The following is an 18,802-nucleotide window of genomic DNA, read 5'->3' on the forward strand; positions in this document are numbered from 1 at the left end:
AATTCAGGGACTTGAGAACTTGCCTAATTCACAAATCTGTACCAATATGGCTGCTGGCTGAGGCAAATGGGGTGCTCAACAGTGACGCTCAGTGGCTAAAGCCTACAACAACATGGGAACAACTTGGTTATATTCTATGCACGTAAATTATATTGTTTTATAAAGAAATTATAGTATTGATATGTAGGTAGCACAGTTCAGCTTTCAGTGCATATTGCAATGAAATGTCGTGACGCCTTTCAATGATTTTAATAAGTATGATGCCATCTAATATTTGTGGAGCTGTGGAAAAATTATTGATGCCATGCTGGAATTTATTTTTCCGCTTCATGTTACCAATTGTACAAAGCACGTGTACAGGGTTCAATTTATTTACTAGGTGCGCTACTATTCCGGATACAGCCAACTACAAGTCTAAATTGATTTGTACAGTTGAAGTAAACATAACTATAATACAGATGTCTTGAAATGCTTTGATCTTTGTGTTGCAGCTTTATGACTCCGTCCAGCAGTATAATATAAACTTGAATATGTTAATCTGACAGGCTTGTTTCATTAACTGTTCTTGGTTAATTTCCGGACATATTCTGTGTTTTGCATTCTGCCTGTTGCTTTGTCAAAACTTGTATTCCATGGTTGTAACATTTTGTAGATTGTGACACACTTAAAATGATTTTTACCAGGTCTTTTGGATTTTAAAAAAGTCTTACAAATTATTTTAAAATGGCTTGATTTCCCCTGTAGGGCCAGATTTTGTTGTGTGTGATGAAGGCCACATACTTAAAAATGAAGCTTCAGCAATATCAAAGGCAATGAATTCTATTAGATCAAAGCGGAGGATTATTCTCACTGGAACACCACTACAAAATAATTTAGTAGAATGTAAGTAATGTTTCTGTTTTATCATTCTCCCGTGTAAATATTTTATTCAATTCATCATCAATTGCAAATGCACATTAAAAACAGGAATGTACGTTAACTTTTTTGTTTCTACACAAAATACAAACCCCATTTGGGTCACTGGCCTGTGCCCTTGTTTTTATTCTACTTCCCATCCTTCTAATCCTCTCAGCACAACTTTCTAATTTGTTCCTCTCTTGTGTTTATCTAGTTTCCCCTTAAATATTAAGATTACAAAGATCATTTGCAATTACACTATAGCCAGGCTGAAGGAGTGGTGGGGCTGTGGTTAGTCCTGCTACCTCAACAGCTCTAAGGACCCAGGTTCAATCCTGGGCCCGGGTCACTGTCCTTGTGGAGTCTGCACATTCTCCCTGTGGGTCTAATCTCCCCCCCCCCCCCCCCCCCCCCCCCCCCCCCCCCCCCCACACACACACACACACACAACCCAAAGATGTGCAGGGTAGGTGGACTGACCACGCTAGATTGCCCCTTAATAGTTTTTTTTTTTAAAGGAATAAAAATCACATCTGCCAAATGTACAATATAACTAGAATATTTTAAAACTGCTGCAAGAAATTATAATTCAATTCCTAATAAAAATTTCAAGGACTATTTGAATGCTCAAATTACAAAATAATCAACTGCATCAGAAACAAATGTAAATTTTTGTAGACTACTGGGGCGGGGTTCTCTAAAAATGGGGCTATGTCCCCAAACCGGTGGGATTACCGGCACCAACGGCCCCCGGAAGTGAGGAATTATCACCTTTCTAGGGGGCTAGGTTGCTGCCAGAGTCGTCCCCGCAGCTCCGGCCGGCACGAGTTTGTGCATGCGTGGACCGGCTGGCGTGATCTCGCGCATGTGCGGACCGGCCGGCGTGATTTCGCGCATGCGTGGATCGGCCAGCGTGATCTCGCGCATGCGCGGACTGGTCGGCATATTTCCGCGCGTGTTCCGTCCTCCGCGCCGGCCCCCAAGCAATATGGCGGAGCCCTACAGGGGCCCAGCGTGGAGGTAAGAAGGCCCCCCACGGAACCAGCCCATCCGCAAATCGGTAGGCCTTGATCGCGTACCAGGCCACCATGCCCCCCCCCCCCCCCCCCCCCCCCCCCCCCACCCCTACCCCGCACACTTACATGCCAGGTCCTGCCGTGTGTGAGGTTAGTAATCCACGCCGGGGAGACTGGGCAAAACCTGACGGCCACTCGGCCCATCGGGGTCTGGAGAATCGCCGGATGGGCCGCTGTCAACGGACCCCGACCGGCGTGGCGGAAATCCTGCTGGCGCCGGAAAATAGGGAAGCCGGCGGGGGGGGGGGGGGGGGCGAGATTCTCACCTCCCCCCTGGGGATTCTCCAACCCGGCGCATCGGAGAATCCCGGCCTTGTTCTTTCCAGTCTGAGCCTGTCTAATTTAGCATGTTAGTGTCCCGCAAAGTGATGGAGGGTTTCCTTCGTGATGAGACTTTGTCTCCCAGGACTGTGTTGGCCATTCCTACTACTGATGCCATGGACATTTGAATCTATGACAGGAAGGTTAGTGAGGATGGGGTCAAGCAGGATATTCCCTCTGTGTTTTCGCCACTTGCTACATGCCCAGACTGGCAGGTATGTCCTTTGGGACTCAGTCAGTAGTGATGCTGCCTAACCACCCTTGGTGATGGGCGTTGAAGTCACCCGCCCAAAGTACTTTCAGTACTTTGACTACCTTTTAGTGCTTTTTCCAAGTGGTGTTCAAAATGGAGGAGCACTGATTCATTAGTTAAGGGAGATTGGTAATCAGCAAGTGGTTTCCTTGCCCATGTTTGACTTCATGCCATGAGACTCCATGGTGTCTGGAATCAATATTGACAAATTTTAGAGCCACTCCCTGCTGACTGTATATCCTTGTGCAGCCGCCATCTGCTGAGGGTGGGACAGGACGTGCCCAGGATGTTGATGGTGATCTCTGGGACATTGACTTTATGGAATATTTCAGTGTGTATGGCATTATGTTTGAGTATGATTATCTTTGGCTGTTTCTTGACTAGCCTTTGGGACAGATCTCCCAATTCTGGCACAAGTTCCCAGATGTTAGTGAGGATTAATTTGCAGGATTATTGCTGTGGGACTGGAGTCCTGTGTAGGCCAGACCAGGCCAGAATGCTAGCAGATTTCTTTCCCTGAAGGCCATGAGGGAGCCAGGTGGGGTTTGGTGATAATCTGGAGGTTTTAAGAACATATTAATACTGGGTTTTTATTTCAGCTATATTAATGAATTAAATTTCCCCCCAAGCTGCCATGGTGAGACTTGAACTCGTATCTTTGGAACATTGGTCCAGGTATCTGGATCATTATTCCAGTAACATTACACCCTTCCTGAAAAATAAAACATCCGTGACCCCTCTTGTCAACTGCAGTCCATCTCATATTGTGCTCATCTTTCCTGCAGCTCCATGTTTGAATCCAATTCCCTTGTCCAGCTGAGCGGGACTGCCCTTCTCTGGGTCCATGCTGCGCTTTCCAATCATAGCTTAAAAAATCTCCTGCAGTGCCTTCTCATTCCATCTCGCACCATTATCTCGAGTGTCGCAGGAATTGATTCCTGCCTCTCCCCCATTTCTCATCCACATCGCTGTGATGGTGACCCAAAGACATGGCCTTGGGTCACCATCTCCGACTAAAGGGACAATCCTTTAAAACAGAGAGATGAGGAGGAATTTTTTCAGCCAAAGGGTGGTGAATCTGTGGAACCCTTGCCGCAGAAAGCTGTGGAGGCCAAATCACTGAGTGTCTTTAAGACAGAGATAGATAGGTTCTTGATTAATAAGGGGTTATGGGGAGACGGCAGGAGAATGGGGATGAGAAAATATCAGCCATGATTGAATGGCGGAGCAGACTCGATGGGCCGAGTGGCCTAATTCTGCTCCTATGTCTTATGGGTTCCACCTGTAAGTTGATGATACAGCTTTATCAAGCCTCACCACAACCTCACTGCTTCTGTGTTGTAAGTCTCCATTAAACATCGGGAAGGTTTGTCTTCAGCCCTCGCCGAGGATTCCATCCATCTCCCTGACAATTATTTTTGGCTCAGCAAACCTGGTGTTTTATTTGTTCCTGAGGTGAACTTATGGCACCACCTCCTTTCCATTAGAAAGATTACTTTTCCACCTCGGATACATTCTTTTGCTTCGCCATCTGCTGTTGAAACCCTCATTGCTCTGCACATCCTCCACTTCCTTCATCCAACTATTGGCACCCTTCAGCTGTACTGACTTCAAATTGTGAAAACTGCTCCAGAGACCTCTACCCTTCTTAAAGTCTACAACCTTGACCAAGATTTTAGTCACCTCTTGCAACATCTCCTTTGGCTGTTTTTCAAATTTTGTCGCTTCTCCTGCTAGTCACTATGGAAATGCAAGTTGGAATTTTGGCTATGCATTGGTAAATTGCTTTTGATGGTGTTTAAATGCTCTACTCGGACATGGGAAAGATCCAGAAATTTGTACGAATGTGTTTCCATATACCTTCTATTTAATTGCGGTAGCCCCACTTTTAAAAGATTAAATGCTTGAAATATTTCTTCTCCAGATCACTGTATGGTGAATTTCATTAAAGAGAATCTTCTTGGTTCAATAAAAGAGTTCAGGAACCGATTCATGAATCCCATTCAAAATGGCCAGTGTGCGGATTCCACTATGATAGATGTGCGAGTAATGAAGAAACGTGCCCACATCTTGTATGAAATGTTAGCCGGCTGTGTACAGGTATTTACGGAAGTTACTAAAGTTTTTAATTGTGTGCAATTGAACTAACATTCACTTTGTTGCTTCCTTGCCCTTTTTCTGCTGCCATCACACTTCAATCTACACTAAATGTGAACATTTTTCAATAAACTTTTTCTCTCCCCCCTTCACAAACCTCAATTAATCTAGGACTCCAATCGAGCTCTGATCCACACCCCCATCATTTCCATCGTTGTTCTTCTCTTTGGCAATTCAGTCTCTCATAACACTAACTTAATTCTTCTCTGGTCATACATGTCTGCCTTGCCTCCACTTTTAGTTCTGTTTACTTGGTAAAGATGAATTCTCCTTTGAGGTGAAGAGAGTGTGGGGTAAAAGAGCGTAACTCTGTGGTCACTTACCATAATACTCTCTCCCACCCTCACAGTGGCCCATTCAGGAACCAGTGGTAATTTTAAAAACTAAATCTAAATGGTTTGTATTTTATGTTTGAAAAATAATTTTATCCTAAATTTCCTTCTCAAACAGCGAAAGGATTACACTGCTCTTACCAAATTCTTGCCTCCGAAACACGAGTATGTTCTTGCTGTGAGGATGATGCCAATTCAGTGCAAACTTTATCAGTACTACCTTGACCATTTTACAGGTATGTGTTAAGTTTTTTTTTAAACTAGTATTACATAATATTAGACTAAGGAAAAAGCTCTCAGAAGCACAATATGATTCCCTACCTTATGTGTTTCTAGAGTTACAGAGGAATTACATTGTGATGTGTGGTAATTTGGAGTTAGGTCTTCCTGCTGTCTAGACATTGCAGAAAGGATATCGGAATGTGGGTGTAGATCCAAGAGCTTTTCTGTTGCTGGCCATCAGTTCTAGCTACATGATTTTTTTTTTGTTTATTATTAAGTATGTCCTTGAACTATGCCTTCAACTTATCACAAGACTTTATAGAAAACCTTCTAAAATAGATTTTTTTAAATGTCGGTCTTGAAATTTAAACAAATTCAAGGGGACAATTTTCCTGTACAATACAGTGAGCAGACTGTGTGCATAGTCACAGCCTAGAGGAGTCGGTAGGACTCAGTTAATTTTCATTGGCCCTCATTGTAATTGTGATTGGTGAACTGCCAGTGTGGAACATGCTTCCCATAAGCAACTTGCCGATTTGAAGGTGAATGGTTCAGCTCCTTTGTTAAGGACCTGCGTCAGAGTTTAAAGGGGCCTGGATTTCATGTTGGCAACAAAAAGTGGCGGCACTGGAGCAACAGTCAGCATGAGTTCAGAACCTGCAGATTTAAGTGGGAGTTCTGGTCAAAAGCATGTGGATTTGTCCAAAAGAACAAATAGAAGAATGAGGAAGCATTGAGTAAAGTATGCAGAGACAATGAATCAAGTCTGCAACAGGTGGGGAGGAAGAGTGATGCCAGCTACAAGAGAGAATTAACACAAGGCCTTTAATAAAATAGCCTTATAAAACAAAATGACATCAAGCCACAAGGCGACATTAGATCAGATGATCAAACCTAGATTTTAAGGAGTGCCTTAAAGGAGAAAAGTGAGGTAGAGAGGTAGTATAGGGAGGGTATAATCAGAGTTTAGAACCTAGCTGAAGGTGCTGCTCCCATCTGTGGGCTGATTAAAATTGCAGATGCTGGAATTGGAGGAAGGCATGCATTGCAACAGAGTTGTGGGGCTGGCAGAAGTTCCAATTATAGGGAAGGATGAGGCCTTGGAGAGATATGAAAACAAGGACAAGTGTTTTAAAATCAAAACATTGCTTGAGCAGGGGCCAGCGTAAGTGAATGGGGCATGGTTTGAGTTAAGATCAAAGAAATCCCCGAATTCCCTAAGGATCCTCATTACCTCCGGCATTCCCCCCACCGGGTCATAGAATCTACAATGCAGACGGATGCCATTCGGCCCATCGGGTCTGCACCGGCCCTTGGAAAGAGCACACAACCTAAGCCCATGCCCCACCCTATCCCCATAACCCAACCTAACCTTTTGGAGACTTAAAGGGAAATTTAGTATGGCCAATCCACCTAACCTGCACATCTTTGGATACATAAACAATTATACTAGAAGCTGGACAGAAACACACAGAAAACAAATGCAAGTTAGATAATTTAGCACAAGAAAATCTTAATTTGAAACAGTGCTCCAGTAATTGATAAGTGATGAGATAGCATGAAAGGTGTTTAGTATTACAACAGAGTGCCTTTGCAGAATTACAATGTATATGCACTACCTGAGACGGTGCAACTTAGTGATGGGCTTTTGCTGAATCACTATTTTTGAATTTAAACCCGAGATTCCTGCAAAATGACTCTTATTCAAATACTGCCAAGTTAGTAGATACCTATCAATAATTTTATGGTCTGTTTGTGATAGATGGATTTGAAAACTTTTTTTTTTACAAATAATGTTTATTAAGATTTTCATAAAATATCAATAACAAAATGAAAAAGGAACCCAACAGGGTTAAGTACAAAACACAGTCTAGAAAAGCAACCCTCCATACACTCACCTGCACATAAATAATACATTAACATTGACACCCCGACTTAACACAACAGGTATATACACCCCCTCAGACCCTCCAGTGTAAATACCGAAAATAAAAATAAAGTAAAGTAAACCCCCCCCCCCCCCCCCGTGCTGCTGCCATTGACCAATGTCTACCGTTCCGCCAGGAAGTCGAAGAACAGTTGCCACCACCTAAAGAACCCTTGTACCGACCCTCTCAAGGCAAATTTCACTCCCTCCAACTTAATAAACCCCGCCATATCGTTGATCCAGGATTCCACGCTTGGGGGCCTCGCATCCTTCCACTGAAGAAGAATCCTTCGCCGGGCTACCAGGGACACAAAGGCCAGAATACCGGCCTCTTTCGCCTCCTGCACTCCTGGCTCCTCTGCGACCCCAAATACTGCGAGCCCCCAGCCCAGTTTGACCCTGATCCTACCACCCTCGACACTGTCCTCGCTACACTCGTCCAAAATTCCTCCAGCGCTGGGCACGCCTAGAACATATGGGTGTGATTTGCTGGGCTCCCTAAGCACCTAGCACACCTGTCCTCACCCCCAAAAAAACAGCTCATCCTTGTCCTGGTCACGTGTGCCCTGTGCAGCACTTTAAACTGTATGAGGCTGAGCCTCGCGCACGATGAGGAAGAGTTCACCCTCCCTAGGGCATTTGCCCACGTCCCTTCCTCAATCTCCTCTCCCAACTCCTCCTCCCACTTGCCTTTCACCTCCACCACCGAGGCCTCCTCCTCCTGGTAAGTCTCCGAGATCTTCCCCACTCCAACCCCCGCCGAGAGCACCCTGTCCTGTACGGTGTGTGGCAGCAGCCGCGGGAATTCCACCACCTGCCGCCTGGCAAACGCCCTTGCCTGTAAGTACCTGAAGGTGTTCCCCGGGGGAGCCCGTACTTCTCCTCCAGCTCACCCAGGCTCGCGAACTTCCCGTCCACAAACAGGTCCCCCCAACCTTTGTATCCCTGCCCTGTGCCACCCGAAAACTCTCCATCTGTTCTCCCTGGGATGAACCGGTGGTTCCCCCGTATTGGGGTCCACACAGAGGTCCCAGCTTCCCCCCTGTGCTGCCTCCACTGCCCCCAGATTTTGAGGGCAGCTGCCACCACCAGGCTCGTGGTATACCTCCTTGGAGGGAACGGCAGCGGCGCCGTTGCCAGCGCCCCCAAACTCGTACCCACACAAGACGCCGTCTCCAACCTCTTCCATGCAGCCCCTCCCCCTCCATCACCCACTTGCGCACCATCGTCGCATTGGCGGCCCAGTAGTACCCACAGAGGTTGGGCAGCGCCAGCCCCCCCCCCCCATATCTCTACTCTGCTCCAGGAACACCCTTCTCACCCTCTGATTCCCTCGCGCCCACACAAACCCCATTATACTCCTGTTAACCCGCCTAAAAAAGGCCTTCGGGAGAAACACTGGGAGGCACTGGAACAGGAACAAAAACCTTTGGAGCACCGTCATTTTGACTGACTGCACCCTACCCGCCAAGGACAGCGGCAACGCGTCCCACCTCTTGAACTCCTCCTCCATTTGCTCCACCAGCCTTGTGAAATTAAGCCTATGCAGGGCCACCTGGACCCCCAAATACCTGAAGCTCCTCTCCGCCCTTTTTAATGGGAGCTCGCCAATCCCCCTCTCCTGGTCCCCTGGGTGAACCACAAACAGCCCGCTCTTCCCCATGTTGAGCTTGTACCCCGAGAAATCCCCGAATTCCCTAAGGATCCTCATTACCTCCGGCATTCCCCCCACCGGGTCCGCCACATATAGCAGCAAGTCGTCCGCATAGAGCGACACCCTATGCTCCTCCCCATCCCGCACCAACCCCCTCCAGTTCCTCGACTCCCTCAGTGCCATAGCCAGGGGTTCAATTGCCAGTGCGAAGAGCAGCGGGGACAGGGGACACCCCTGTCTCGTCCCTCGGTGCAACCAAAAGTACTCGGACCTCCTCCTATTTGTGGCCACACTTGCCATCGGGACCTCATACAACAGCCTAACCCACTTGACAAACCCCTCCCAAACCGAAACCTCTTCAGCACCTCCCACAGGTACCCCCACACTCTACCCTATCGAAGGCTTTCTCAGCGTCCATCGCCACCACTATCTCCGCCTCCCCCTCCCTCGCCGGCATCATGATAACGTTCAAAAGCCTCCGCACATTCGCGTTCAACTGCCTCCCCTTCACAAACCCCGTCTGATCTGCGGCACACAATCCTCAATCCTCGTGGCCAAGACCTTCGCCAGCACCTTGGCATCTACATTTCGCAACAAAATCGGCCTGCAAGACCCACACTGCAGGGGATCCTTGTCCCGCTTCAGGATCAAGGTGATCAGTGCCCGGGACATCATCGGGGGCAATGCCCCCCCCCCCCCCCTCCCTTGCCTCATTGAAGGTCCTAACTAGCAACAGGCCCAACAGGTCCATATATTTTTTATAGAATTCGACCGGGAAACCGTCCGGCCCCGGTGTCTTCCCCGCCTGCATGCTTCCTATCCCTTTGGTCAGTTCCTCCAGCCCAGTCGGGGCCCCCAATCCCGCCACCAGTCCCTCCACCTTCGGAAACCTCAATTGGTCCAGGAAGCGGCCCATCCCTCCCTCCTACAGTGGGGGCTCAGACCGATACAATTCCTCATAGAAGTCCCTGAAGACCCCATTGATGCCAACCCCACTCCACACCACACTCCCTCCCCTGTCCTTAACTCCCCCGATCACCCTAGCTGCATCCCGCTTCCGAAGCTGATGCGCCAGCATCCGGCTTGCCTTTTCCCCATACTCTTAAATCGCCCCCTGGGCCTTCCTCCACTGCACCTCCGCCTTCCTGATGGTCACCAGGTCGAATTCGGCCTGGAGGCTGTGCGCCTCTTCCTCAACAATCCTTCCTATGGCACCTCCGCATACCTCCTATCTACCCTCACCATCTCCCCCACCAGCCTTCCCCCCCCCCCCCCCCGCCCCCTCCTCTCCTTGTGGGCCCTAATGGAGATCAGCTCTCCCCTAACCACCGCCTTCAGCGCCTCCCATACCATTCCCACTCGGACCTCCCCGTTATCGTTGGCCTCCGGGTACCTCTCTATACTTCCTCGGACCCACTCGCTCACCACCTCGTCCACCAACAGCCCCACCTCCAAAAGCCACAACGGGCGCTGGTCCCTCTCCTCCCCCAGCTCGAAGTCCATCCAATGCGGGGCGTGGTCCGAAATGGCTATCGCCGAGTACTCTGTATCCTCTACTCTCCTTCGGGTCCACCACCACCTTTTTAGTCGCCCCGTTCCTGGTAAGAGCCATATACTATCGGGGAATTGTGGTAATCTCCTTCCCACACCGGGAAACGTCGAAAAAGTGCCGCTGTGGGCCCTGAAAAGAGCTCAAAAGTCAGTTTTTGCGGGAGCCGCCGAATGTGCAACTTAGCTCTGCATAGCCGCAAGTCTTTTAAAACTTTATTGATATAGCCAACAGCTTACGCTGTGCAATCAGCGAACACTTTGAATCTGTGGCCACAATTGCCTAATCAGCACAACTTGTACAATATTTCACCAAACTCTTTGACAGTAACTACTGAGCGTGATCTGCTTACTAATCTTTAAGAACTTCAATGGAGCATTCAGCTTGTGACTTTTACATAAATGATGTTTCATAATTATACGGTTGAACTTAATTTTCATTCAAGTATGTTATGATGTCATTGTGTCTTTTAATGACATACAGGAGTTGATCCATGATGAACTTAAACCAGATGTTTGAGTTTTGGTATGAAATAAGGTAATGTTGCCGAACTGGCCTGCTTAGGCCGATGGGTGTGATTTATTCAGTACAGGAGATGCCAGTCAGAACTTTGCCTTTGTTTTCATAGTACAGTCCTGTAGTTTTGTTCTAAGTTGTTAAATGATGATTAGCCTAAACTATTTAATTTTTGGATTATCAGGCACTTGGGCTAACATTCTGACGGCTATGATCATAGCAACATGTTGGAATTGCATCTTCCAGTACCCTTCAGCACCCAACCTGCTGAAGTCTGCAGTTGTTAGCATGGGTTGCGGGGTGTTTAAAACAAAAATATTCCCCTGTTTGTGTTCTCCTGATCTGGACCACCTCTTCTGGCAGGTCTTCTTTTTTTATTAATAAATTTAGAGTGTCCCAATTAATCTTTTCCAATTAAGGGGCAATCTAATGTGGTCAATTCACCTACCCTGCACATCTTTGGGTTGTGGGGGGTGAAACCCACGCAAGCACGGGGAGAATATGAAAACTTCACACGGACAGTAACCCAGAGCTGGGATTGAACCTGGGACCTTGGCGCCGTGAGGCATCGGTGCGAACCACTGTGCCACTCTGCTGCCTTTCTGGCAGGTCTTCTAAATTTCTGGAGGCGAGTACACTCATCTGATGGTGTGCTTGCCTTTTTCGTTTTGCTCGTCTTTAAATGGGTGTGGAAGTGGGAACTCGTGGCACAAGGCTGTCTGTGTTCCTACTTACCTCTAACATGACGGGTCTTTAAGGGTAGCTGAACACTTTGCTTCTTACAAAATCAAAACCGATTTTCCTGTAGTCATTGGAACCTGACCTTTGTGGCTCGTCGCATAGTAACATGGTCGGGAGTGGGGTACGTGTGCGCTTAAAATACAGGTGCCTTCCAAAAAGGGGCCATTTGAAAGTTAAACTTTTGACCTTTTTAAATTGGGTTAAGTTTATTGTCTATAGGATGGAAGCAAATGCCCCATTCAGTTGTTTAAAAAGATGCTTGATGCTGGATTTGCAGTCTCTATCTTCGAATACTCTGTTTCTCAGGTGTCGGAGACTGCTCTGGCGTGTTGGAGTCAATGCTGGATTTCATCGTCACTGCTCACACTAAGAGGCGGCTCCCGATGTATGGGAAATGATCCACATTGTTCTGTGGCTCACCATGGATCTCGATCGTCTAGGGCAGTTTGTGTGGCAGGAGCGGGCTGGTAGAGAAACTTTGTTTTCTAGATCTTTAGTTTGAGGCCCATTATCTCATATGCCTCTGAATGCATCGATGATGGTTTGTAGCTTGGCCTCTGAGTATGCGCGCGCACTGGCGTCGTCTGCGAACTGCAGCTCGTTCACAGAGGTTGGGGTGGTCTTGGTTCTGGCCTGGAGGCGTCGGAGGTTGAAGTTCCCCAAATGTCCGATAGGTAAGCTCCCTGGGTAGCTTCCGGGTGACGGGATGGAGTGTTGCTGCACGGAAGATGGAGAGGAGCATTGGTGCGATGATATAGCCCTGTTTGACCCCAGTTTGCACACGTATTGGGTCTGTGATGTTTCCGTGGTGAGGATCCCAGCTTGCATGTCATCATGGAGCAGGCTCCATGGAAAGAGTGCAGTTGACTCAGCAACTTGCCTGCAAACACCGTGCACGGCTCCTTCAGCGCTATGGAAACCATTTATAGTCCGACTAATTGGTGACTAATTTCTATGGGCAGCCGAATTTGAGGAGGATGTTCCAGGATCCCTCATGGATAACAAAGGCCGTTGCGAGATTGAAGAAGGCAATGTACAGAGGTTGATGCTGCTCCCTGCACTTTTCCTGGATTTGAGGCGCACTGAAGATCATGTACATTGAGCCTCTTGGTGGGCGGAAGCTGCACTGACTTGGGGAGGAGCTCTTCCGCTACTGGACGGAGATGGTTGAGCAGTATTCACTCGATCACCTTTCCTGTGGGGGAATCTCTCTAATTTCTGTACTTAGACCTGTCACCTTTCTTGAAGATGGTCACAATTATGGCGGCTGAGACCATCCGGAGCTCTCTACCAGACCACGGGTGATGAGATTGTGGATTCTTGTCAAGAGTGCCTCTCCGCCGCATTTTAATACACCACATTTTAATACCAAGGCAGGGATTCCATCTGCGCCAGAGGCCTTGCTGTTTTTCAGCTTGTCTTGTGACTTTTTTGACCTCACAGTGAGCTAGGGTTGCGGAGATGATCGCGGGTAGCGTGTTGCGGGATGATGGCGAGGGCACATGTGTTGAAGGCTGTATCTTGGTTGAGGTCCTCAAGTTGCTGTGCCAGTGGGCTTTGACTGCCTCTCTGTCTGTGAACGCCTCCGTTTTTGGCTCTCTGGGGTGGGTCCCTGGGTACTCGGACTATAAATGGTTTCGATAGCGCTGAAGAAGCCGTGCACGGTGATTGTAGGTGAGTTACTGAGTATCCTGCACTCTTTCCAGCTGCCGCGGGTTCTTTGTTGCACCTCTGCCTTCAGTTGCCTGTAGGCATGTTTCCTCTCACACGAGTCTTGGTGGAACTGCCAGTTCAGGAACACCTTGCTTTTGCATTCAAGGATTCTGGATCTCCTGATGGCTCTCGTCGAACCAGTCTTGGTGTTGCCTGGTCGAGAGCCTGTGTCTCTCGCAGGTGCTGACTCTGGGTTGCATTTAAGACGAACCAGGTGCTGTGGGCATTCTGCGGCTCTGGCTTGATGGTTGTCGCCAGGTTAGCGGTGAAGTGCTGACTGAGTAGCTTGCTCTTTTCAGGGTCTTTGAGTTCAGCAACAGTGAATCTCCAATGACAGTTTTCTGCCTGTGCTGGTTTGGGGCCAGGGTGATGGAGATGGTAAAGCTGATTAGTCGATGGTCAGTCCAGCAGGCATTGGCTCCGGTCGTGATGCAGGTGATGTGGATCTCTTTGTGAGCCCTTGCTAGGACGATGATATAATCTATTGGATGCCAGTGCTTGGAGTGGGGTTGTTGCCACGAGGTCTTGCCTGTCCCTCTGGTGGATCAGGGTGATCGTGATGACGGGCACCTTTCCACAGTCATACGGGACAGCATGATGGCACAGTGGCTAGCACTGCGGCCTCACGGCACCGAGGATTGGCCACGCTAAATTGACCCTTGATTGGGATAAAAGAACTGGGTATTCTAAATTATTTTTAAAAAAATCTTTCCACAGGCATCTTCCACCCCAACCCCATCCCACCCACCCAAATAAATTCTGGGACCTGGAACATCAGGACCCTTATCACCAATAGCAACAGACCTGAAAGTCGCATAACCATCATAGCCCAGGAACTACACGGAATGCCACAACTTTGACATCGCCGCCCTGAGCGAGTCACGATTAGCAGGAGAAGGCCAGCATAAAGAACAAGATGACGGATACACCTTTTGGAAAGACAAAGCAGAAGTCTCTATGGGGTTGGCTTCGCCATAAAAAAATTAATTGGTTGGATGTTTCAACGAACTTCAGTGCAGGGTGAGCAAACTCCTCGCACTGGCCCAAGAACAGCATGTCAAAGCCATCAGTGCCTAAGCCCCAACCCTAGATGCAACGGATGAGACAAAAAAGACATTCTGCTTCAGCCTCAATCAATTGCTGTCCTGCATCCCAAAGGGAGGCGAGCTGGTTCTCTTGGCGACTTCCGTGCTAGAGTTGGAAAGGCGTGTTAGTCAGGGAAGGTGTGGGAAAACAAATGCCAACTGAGTCCTCCTCCTGGCCTGACCTGTGGAAAGATATATCTGCAGATGGAAGCTGACTCTTTGAATGATGCTGCTAAAGGGTGGCATATAAATGAATGGGAGGGAATAAGCATGGTGCAACAATTGGGGTACTGGTTAAAAGGCCACTGTTGGGCTGTGCTTGCCATGATCAGGTAGGTGTGAAAAAATATTGATGCAGGTTTTGGGCGCTAATTTAGAAAGTATATGGATTTCATCCCCAAGTAATTGCTCTGTTTAGCATTAATCCAATTAAAACAAATTATCTGTATTTATTGTTGCAGTTTTCTATACATTTTTACCCTGATAGAAATCAGAACCATGCGTTTATATAATTCCTTTCACAACTTCTATGTTACACAACTTCTATGTTACAAAATGCTTGACAGCCAATGAAGTACTTGAAGTGTAATCACTGTTGTAATGTAGGGAGTATGGTAACCACTTTGTGTGCAGCAAGGTCCCACAAACACCACTGTAATAATGACCAGCAGAATACTTTTTTTTTCCTGATGTTTACTGAGGGACAAATATTGGCCAGGGCAATTGGAAGAAGTCCATTGCTGTTGTTTGAAATTGTGTATCGGGCGTCCTAGTCGTGTGCCAGGCTTAGCCTGATACAATTCAAGGTGGTCCACAGGGCGTATATGACAGTGGCCCGAATGAGCAGGTTCTTTGAAGAGGTGGAGGATAGGTGTGGACGCTGTGCGGGTGGGCCTGCGAATCATGTCCATATGTTTTGGGCATGTCTTGAGGCTTAGGGGATTTTGGCAGGGATTTGCTGATGTCATGTCAACGGTATTGAAGGTAGGGTGGTTGAGTCCAGAGGTTGTGATTTTTGGTGTGTCGAAAGACCCGCGAGTCCAGAGGGCGAGAGAGGCTGATGTTTTGGTTTTTGCCTCCCTGGTAGCCCGGAGACGGATCTTATTGGCATGGAGGGACTCTGAGCACCCGAAATTGGGGGTATGGGTTAGTGACATGGCCGCTTCCGATTATATCCGCATTCCCTCAGTTTTGCACTGAAGCAGTGGCCTATATTTTGTGCTGGAGTAATAACTAGCTCCTCGCTTCTCATTCAGAAATTTGTGATCTAAAAATGCTGCAATCCGTACAGGATATTATTTTCCCTGATCTTTCTTTATGAAATGGTAATCTGTCTTTAAAGTCTCATTGTGAAAGAATATATTGCACTTAGCGTACGGTGAGTCATTTTGGCCAAACTGTCAGTTCATAGGTGTGCATGTCCTATAAAGACTTTGTCCAGCTGTTACTTGGATGTCATTTGTGTTACAACTCAAATCGTTTCCAGGTTAAAAAGAAACATCTTTCTTGTCTTTTCAAAGCAGACTATACAATCTGTAAATCAAGGTCACAACATTTACTTTCAGGTGTGGGGAGTAGTAATGAAGGTGGAAGGGGGAAAACAGGAACAAGACTCTTCCAGGATTTTCAGATGCTGAGTAGGATATGGACCCACCCTTGGTGTCTGCAGTTGGACTACATCAGTAAAGAAAACAAGGTACAGTAAACGAATATAGTGAATTTTATTTCCATTCAAGGTCTGTATTAAAAACATTATTGTGATGTATCACTATTTTGACTAACATTTGTTTCAGAAAGAACCATTTGCAGTTATATTAAGGCAATTGGAGTTCATATGTTTTAATTAACTCAACCTTGAATTCTGATGTGCAAGTGCAAGTGATTGGGATGAATCTTGCTGCAACATTGTAGCAGGCATGTAACACAAGTGTTGAAATATTATGCAGAAATTAAATATAGACTATCAGTAGCAGTTATTTGGAAACTTCAACAGTAGCATCATGTATGTGGTAAGGTGATTAGAATATCCGAGCCCGGAGGTGCAATTAATTTGTGATTTTGTTTTTTAAGGGCAGTTTGCCTGAAATCATTCAAACCAGCCAAAACAAAACGATTGTAGAATTTCAAATGCCAATGAATTTTCCACAATCTTCTGCGCTAGTTGAAAAACATTGCACTGGAAGCCAGACCCACCTACCAAATTGGCCACACTCCTAGGTTGAACTAATGAAAATTTTCACACTAAATGCCCATTTGTGGATCTTCGAGGGGGCTCTTAAAAAGCTTTTTTTAAGGCAATTTGGCATGATTAGGTATCTTTTTAAGAACTTCTAATATTAAACTAACTGAAACTTAATACTGTATACCAGTATATAGTCCTGCTGGGTAGTGATTGGAAGCCAGAAACAACTGATATTAAAACCAAAGATTTTCAATGCATAAAACTTTTTAACAAGACTGTTCAGATAAATTTTTTTTAATTCTAAATTTTTGTAATGTAAATAATTGATCTGTTTCCCGCTTGCCTCCCCTCGCCGTAAGAATTTCCACTATTTATTCCACTTATAACTCATTGTTATTGATGGTGACATCAAACAGAAAATGCTGGAAATAGCAGATTAGGCAGCACCTGTGGACGCCATTGAACTTTGTTCTGATTCATTGACATGAAACAGTAACTCTGTTTTTATTTATTTATTTTAAATTTAGAGTACCCAATAATTTTTTTCTAATTAAGGGGCAATTTAGCATGGCCAGTCCACCTCCCCTACACAACGATGGGTTGTGGGGGTCAGATCCACGCAGACACGGGGAGAATGTGAAAACTCCACACGTATAGTGACCCGGGGCCGGGATCGGACTCTGTTTTTATTTAGGAGACAGCTATATAACTTACTGTCAAAATGGTGAACATTTAATGTATGGAATACCAAGGTTTTGCTTAGTGGATTCAGTTGACTTTTCTCCATCTGAGTTAATTTACAGGTCTAAAGGAATAAAGAATAGGTCATAAATTAAATGTTTTGAGATTACCAGCTGTCAGGAGGATGATGGCCTTGGAGCGAATACTTTCAACCAAAAGTATGATTACATTTGTGTTTTTCTATTCCTACCTGCTGGGAGGCAACTTCAGTTTGCCATTCATTGAGACCTTCAGTTTTAAAATATTTGAGCACAACAATTCATTAATTACTAGGAAAACTGTTGTTTTCGACCAATCTAGAGGTGTCTGAATAGAGAACTGTATTGCACCATTGCATTTGTTATTTCCACCCCCCCACAGCTTCAGCTGTTGTCGTTATCCTTTTAAGGACCATTCGAGAGGCGTGAATTGCACAATCTAGTTAAAATCATTTACCAACATCTTTTACAGGAACAGATTTTAACTTAACACTTTACCAAAACTTATTAATTTGAAACTGAATGTTAAACAGGGCACCATTCAAGGCCTTTGCTTTGAATATTCGCAGACCGGATCCTCTTTAAATATTTTTAGTATGGCAAGTTTATAGGATGTGTGGTATTTAGAATTATTGCTGCCCTCCAGAAATTGATGGAACAAATTTCCTACCAGCTGCAACTTGTCCAAATGGGAGCTGGATACTTTGTCAATTTCTGAATTATGCTGTACCGCTGCAATTTATGGACCATATTTGTTTCTTCAGACTTTTAAAAAGTAATGAAAACCTTGGCTGCCTCTCAATTTCTGATTGAAAAGAATTGAAGATATGCATCTACATGATCTGTTGGAATTGTTAGGAAAGCCATATGATAGAGAATATTTGATTATTCTTTTGACTTTAATTTTAGTGGCAATAACAATTTTAAAAAATGAATATTACATCTAAAAGTGAATCATTAATCTCTCCATTTATTTAGGGATACTTTGATGAGGACAGTATGGATGAATTCATTGCATCAGATTCAGATGAAACCTCGATGAGCCTTTCCTCTGAAGATGAGAAAAGGTGTTTTCTTTTGGCATATGTTAGCTTAAAGGAATGATTTGTACAATGATTTGTGTATATATAAAGTACGTTAAGTTTGTTGTACAGAATGAATGACATTCCAGTGCAATGTGACTGCCCACTTCCCTATCTACTGTCACAAATCTAACATACAATCCCTGTTACAGAGTGGCTACTGGAGCAGGGGATGTATGTATTTTCATACAGCAGCTGACTGCAGATTTGGCATCCCATTCTTTTTTCTTAAACTTGCCTACTTTTCAATTCTATCAAGATGGTTAATTCTATACATTAGAATTTTCATAACACCAGAAACAGGCCTATGCCATTCAGCCCTTTGAGCCCGATCTGCCATTCAGTGGTATCCTGCATGATCTTCAGCATCAATTTT

At 46.0% G+C, this 18,802-nt stretch overlaps 1 protein-coding gene across 7 annotated transcripts in view; it reads left to right on the top strand.

Moving 5' to 3' along the window:
- atrx (ATRX chromatin remodeler) overlaps positions 1–18,802 on the top strand; it is a 285,402-nt gene that overhangs the window by 153,179 nt on the left and 113,421 nt on the right. For all 7 annotated transcript variants that reach the window (XM_072505740.1, XM_072505742.1, XM_072505738.1 and 4 more), the window contains 5 exons: positions 745–882; positions 4,472–4,647; positions 5,155–5,272; positions 16,009–16,139; positions 18,323–18,411. In XM_072505740.1, the coding sequence (XP_072361841.1) occupies positions 745–882; positions 4,472–4,647; positions 5,155–5,272; positions 16,009–16,139; positions 18,323–18,411 (652 nt within the window). The remainder of the gene's footprint in view (positions 1–744; positions 883–4,471; positions 4,648–5,154; positions 5,273–16,008; positions 16,140–18,322; positions 18,412–18,802) is intronic.

Source organism: Scyliorhinus torazame, chromosome 5 (assembly GCF_047496885.1).
Source record: "Scyliorhinus torazame isolate Kashiwa2021f chromosome 5, sScyTor2.1, whole genome shotgun sequence".
Classification (NCBI taxonomy): Eukaryota; Metazoa; Chordata; class Chondrichthyes; order Carcharhiniformes; family Scyliorhinidae; genus Scyliorhinus; species Scyliorhinus torazame.